Source organism: Notothenia rossii (genome assembly GCF_949606895.1).
Source record: "Notothenia rossii genome assembly, chromosome: 7".
Lineage (NCBI taxonomy): Eukaryota > Metazoa > Chordata > Actinopteri > Perciformes > Nototheniidae > Notothenia > Notothenia rossii.
The window spans coordinates 63640078-63645889 of NC_136905.1; the positions used below are offsets into that span (position 1 = coordinate 63640078).

Consider the following 5812-nt stretch of genomic DNA (forward strand, 5'->3'; position numbering starts at 1 on the left):
TACGCTGCATTGACTATTGTTTTTTAAGATTTTACTTTAAAAAAAAAAGATGATTCAACAATTATTAGCACTGTTAGCTAAACATGTGCAGTATTCTTTTAACTATGGACCACGAGATGATTTTTGAGGTAGGAACACATAAAAAACCAAACATATTTGCTGCACATAATTGTTTCATTTGTTTTTCTTTTCTCTAACCTTTGATTATCTTATCATGAAATAAGAGTTTGAAGTCTAACTCTTTTAAATGTTATCACGTCAGAGTAGAAATGTCTCTTTGGTGTGACGGCTTACAACTCACTGTAGGCTACTTGATTATTTCCATGTCCTAAAAATATTCTATACATCTAGTAGGCCTACTGTAAATACAGTAAACCGCTCATATTTTATCAGCTGCAACATTACATTATGCTATTGAATTTTAATTAAATAATACAATATACATTTCTCAAATGGGCTGTTGAATCAGGACTTTGACATTTTGTACTTTAAGTACATTTTAATGCTAACACTTTTGTACATTAACTTTTTGAATGCAGGACTTGTAACAGAGTATTTCTACAATGTGGTTTTTACTTTTGATTCAGTAAACGATCTGTGCACTTTGTCCATCACTGGTTACTTCACCACTAAATGCTATACTGTCTCTGATCACCAGAGAGCACTGTTCGTGTTCTGTGCATGTTCACAGCTTGAGTTTGGCCTCATAAAATATATTTGATGACTTAATATGTTCGATATTGGAAGGAGTCCTTTGGATATTACCAATCCTCCACTATTGGTAATGCACTTTCAAATGAAAAAAATACTTACCACTATAAGGAAGGGATAACATTTTGTCAGTATTAAAAGGGCCTTATTTTTCCTCATTTTCAGGTTTATGTTTATTGCCTCTACTGTGACATGAGAGAGAGAGAGAGAGAGAGAGAGAGAGAGAGAGAGAGAGGTGGGAAGTGTTAGGGAAAGCTGGCCGCTCAAGCCGTGCTCACAGTGCATGAAACACTCTGAAGAGGAAACCTTTATGCGCAGATATAATGGACATCAATCCTGGTTACTGCGCGTTACTTTAACATGATATTCCACCTACTTGTTCATTCAAAACAATAATAAAATGTGGACAGTTCCGAAACCGAAGTATAGAAGAGGTTCGTGCGACGAAGGGGAGATTGCTGTCAACATTGGCGGAGTCCAGGTGGAGCTTTTCGGGGATGTTTTAAACCGCTACCCGGAGAGCAGACTGGCGGAGTTGTTGAACTGCTCCACCCAAGATCACGAAGTAATATCGTCGCTTTGTGATGACTTTGATCCGGGCAGAAAGGAGTTTTACTTCGACCGAGATCCCGATGCCTTCAAGTGCATCATCGACGTTTACTACTTCGACGAAATCCACATCAAACCCGGCATCTGCCCCATCTGCTTCATCAAGGAGATGGAGTTCTGGAAAATAGACCAATACGTTTTGGATGAATGTTGTAAAAGTTACCTCAGCGAGAAGGAGGAGGAGCTGACAGAGATCGCAAACAAAGTCAAAGTGATCCTGGAGGACCTGGAGGTGGATCGGTGCATTACGCGCACCCAGCGGTGCCAGAGGTTTTTATGGAGACTGATGGAGAAACCGGGATCCTCTCTGCCGGCGCGCGTGATTGCTATCATATCCTTCCTGTCTGTCCTGGTCTCGGCGTTTGTGATGTGCATAGGCACCATCCCGGAGCTCCAGGTGAAGAATGCTGACGACAAACTGGTGGAGCACCCGACACTGGAGGGGGTTGACACCGCCTGCATGTTATGGTTCACCGCGGAGTACTTGCTGCGTCTCGCCTCCTCTCCGAACAAGCTGCACTTCACGCTCTCCTTCATGAACGTCATAGACTTTTTGGCCATCATGCCTTTCTACGTGGTCCTGACCCTCACCTCCCTCGGCACCGCGTCCATGATGGAGGTGGCTAACGTCCAACAGGCGGTGCAGGCGTTGCGCATCATGCGTATCGCGCGTATTTTCAAGCTGGCGCGCCACTCCTCCGGGCTGCAGACTCTGACCTACGCGCTCAAGAGTAGCCTGAAGGAGCTGGGGCTGCTCCTCATGTACATGGGGGTGGGCATTTTTGTGTTCTCAGCGCTGGCCTACACAATGGAGCAAAGCCACCCGGAGACGCTTTTCAGCAGCATCCCGCAGTCTTTCTGGTGGGCCATCATCACCATGACCACGGTGGGCTACGGAGACATCTACCCCAAAACCACGCTTGGCAGGTGCAACGCAGCCGTGAGCTTTCTATGTGGAGTTATAGCCATCGCCTTGCCCATCCACCCAATCATCAATAACTTTGTGGTGGTTTACAATAAGCAAAGGGTGTTGGAGACTGCAGCAAAGCACGAAGTGGAGCTGATGGAGCTGAAGAATGGCAGGGGCATGCGCAGAAAATGCAGTGATTAGTGGTTCCCAAACGTTTTTCTCCTAAGGGGGCCCTTTCTCCATCGTTAGGTAAACTGATGACCACTGACTAAGTGACATATACAATGGATATTTCATGATATATTTAACAACATTGCAGAATAAGGATAGAATGTACAGTTAGTACAAATAATGAAACTAAAACTGCAGGAAGTTTGTGTAAAATTAGCGATTTTGAGAATGTTTGATTATTTCCTGTGAATGTTGCACCAGAGATGAGTTTTCCTGTTAATTTTAGAAACTTTCATGACTATTAGGACAAATTGTTAACTTGTTGTAACTGTATACCTTTTAACTCACAGCGAGGCTGTTTACCATGAGGGAATAATTTGTGTTCTGGTTTTCACTTGCCCGTATCATGTCTATGTCTATCCATTTTAGTAACCATTTAATAAAATGTCATTAACAAAAGGCAATGCAATCATGAGTTATAAGCCAACTGTATATATTTAGAAAAATGTTTTATACAAGTTGCTGTACACTTCTTAAACTCAAGAAGGCGTTGTTGTGACCCCCGGGATGCTTTGGCGACCCCTAGTGGGAATGAGGACCCTTACTTTGGGAACCAGAGGATTGAGAGACTGTGGGGGCAGTAAATACTTTTCCAAGACCTTTTAAAGTTTTCTTTCTGAAGGAATAAATAGTAGATGGTAAATGGACTACTTATATAGCGCTTTATCAGGTCTTTTCGACCCCTCAAAGCGCTTTACATACTGCGAGTCATTAACCCAATCATGCAGAGCAGTACCACTTGTTCTATGGAAGCTAACATTTATTCACATTCAAAGGTCACATGTTCAAATGTAATTGGGCAAAACACATTTAAAACACCTCAAACCACACATGACATAATGTATTTGGTTTGCAGAGACTGTGACATTGAGACTTTTTATGGTCCTATGATGTTTCTGTTGTTGTTTCTTTTTCAATCCATAATTTTGTTATTGCGAATGTTGTTGTTATTATTGGGTTAAAGATTGTGCATGAATAAACTCTTTACATACACTGATGCATAGACAATCATTCAAGCATCACCTGTAACATATACTTATGAGCAAGGTTGCACAAATGTATGATAAGAAATACAGAATTCTTTGGAGGGGAGTACAAATCGAGTGTGATCTTGTTGACATGTTATATATTTGGTTTCAGTGCATTGGTGACACATGTATCAGTCACGGACTTGGAAAGGAGCATTGTGGGTGGATTTATAGCTGATAACATCTTAAGAAATGCCTGTTGAAAGATTGATCTATGCAGAAATATGACTAAAGCTGAGTTATATTTGGCAGCCCCCGGAAAACAAGCGTGTGATTAATCCCATCAGATTATGCTGAAGTTTGTTGTTAAAGGGATATATTTGGTGTTCTTATTTAATGGTTGAACCCACTGACCAGTAAGAAGGTGTGATTTTGTATTCCCTTGGGACCGATAGGGAATGTTGGTGGGAACAAATTATGCTTTTGAATAATTCCAGGCAATAAGAAAACGTTTCGTCACAAAAAAAAAACAATCCATATTTGATATTCATTCAGGCTGTCAAAACTAGGCCCTTATACATTTTCACAAGTTGCATTCACTTGCAAAAAGATAATTATAATAATATTAAAAGTAATGCAATGCTTGTTTGAACCGGTTTGACATTTCAAAACTGCAATACAATAAAAAAAAAGAAGTATGTTCAATTACAAATACATCATCATACGGTTCTCCCATTAATACATTCTTATATACCTATGTAGAAATTATTTAAAAATATATCTGATTCTCTGTAATTTATTATGTAACTACTATACTGTAAGTGCATCGTAAAATAAAAAAATGTAAGCTCTCGACTATCAAATACATTTTGTGGAACAAAAAGTTCAATAATCACTCATAAAGATTTCAGATGTGTACATAAGTACAGTAAGTGTGCATAGTTATATTTTACGAGTTACTCGGAGACTAAAAGGACCGTGCAGGACAAAATACCACACATATTTATACATTAATTCAAATATTCAATAGGCTTCTTCTAGTACTACTAATTCAGTCATTGTGTGTTTGTTTCTTCCTGCAGCCATCTTGCAGGAATGATAACAGAAGTCGCTTTAAAAACTGGTTTAAAGGCAGAGTTTGTATTGTAAGCATGAATGGGTCAGTGTCTTCTGTCCGGGTGAATGCCACTGCTGATGCTGGGAGATGTTTTCAGAGTGTGTCTTTATCAGCATGTTGCCTATGAGTTACTTTGCATTGCCTGTGACACGATGCAAGGCAGCGGTCTGTGAGAATCTGCTGTTCCCAGCGGGAAAACACTTCAAAGTAAGGCTATGCACACCCACACCCTGAACTCTAAAAAACACTCCGCTCCCTCTCTCCTCCTCCTCCTCCTCCTCCACCCCACCCGCTGTGTCTGCATCTCACTCCTTCGTCCTGCCTCCACCTCCTCTTCCACCGTCTCTGATGATGAGCTGTCATCTTTTTAGGGCGTGCACACATCCCAAACTTCACACTTTGGAAAGTCTTTTGAATTCTGAAGGTAAAAATAGCAGGAATAACTGATTCATTTATGCAAGGATGATGGGAAATTTACATTTAAAACACATTCAAGGCTTTTATGTCAATGTCAGTTTATGGAGTAAATGTCCTTTTTTAAACATAAAAAGCATACATGGATTGAAAATAAAAACCAGCCATACTTTCTGCATTTAAATGTGAATACGCATTGAAGGTTTATACATACAACAATCAAACAAAGCAAACAACAATAATTATATAGGAAAACAATTTAAAAACACAATAATAATAACGATAATAATAACAATAATAATAATAAATACAAAATAGAAAAGGAGGTGGTCCGACACAGGAAAGATATTGAAAATGTTTAAAAAGAAGAACAAAACACACTATTTATAGTTCATACCAAACAAAATTAAGAAAAAACAAGAAAACACCAATAACAATAAATTGAAATAATAAAATAATATAAATATTTTTTATTGAAGACATTTAAAACATAACAATAATAATAATATAAATAATGATAATTAAAAACAAGGTGATGGGGTCCCTATCAGGAAAGAGATTGAAAGTGTTAAATACTTTTTTTTTTAAAGAAATAAAAAGATTGGACTATAGAATTATCCAAGTCTGCTATCACTTAATATATAGATAGATATAAAGGACATGCTAGCACTGAGCCATTGAGTGCTAGCGGGAGTTTTAGTAGACATCACCAAACATTGACTTTAACAGAAACATAGCACTTTATAAATGTGAGACAAACTGACCTTCGTCCAAAAGACATCTGTGCTACTAATGCACAGTTTCTCCCAACTGTTGCTTTCCTACTGTGTTCGATCTTTGGCAAACCTGTAA

At 39.0% G+C, this 5812-nt stretch overlaps 1 protein-coding gene across 1 annotated transcript; it reads left to right on the plus strand.

The window, feature by feature from the left end:
• The first annotated feature begins 1009 nt into the window (after positions 1–1009).
• kcnf1b (potassium voltage-gated channel, subfamily F, member 1b) lies at positions 1010–4151 on the plus strand. The gene has a single exon (XM_079694534.1). The coding sequence runs from the start codon at positions 1112–1114 to the stop codon at positions 2429–2431; it is 1320 nt and encodes a 439-aa protein (XP_079550660.1). The 5' UTR covers positions 1010–1111; the 3' UTR covers positions 2432–4151.
• Positions 4152–5812: the final 1661 nt, after the last annotated feature.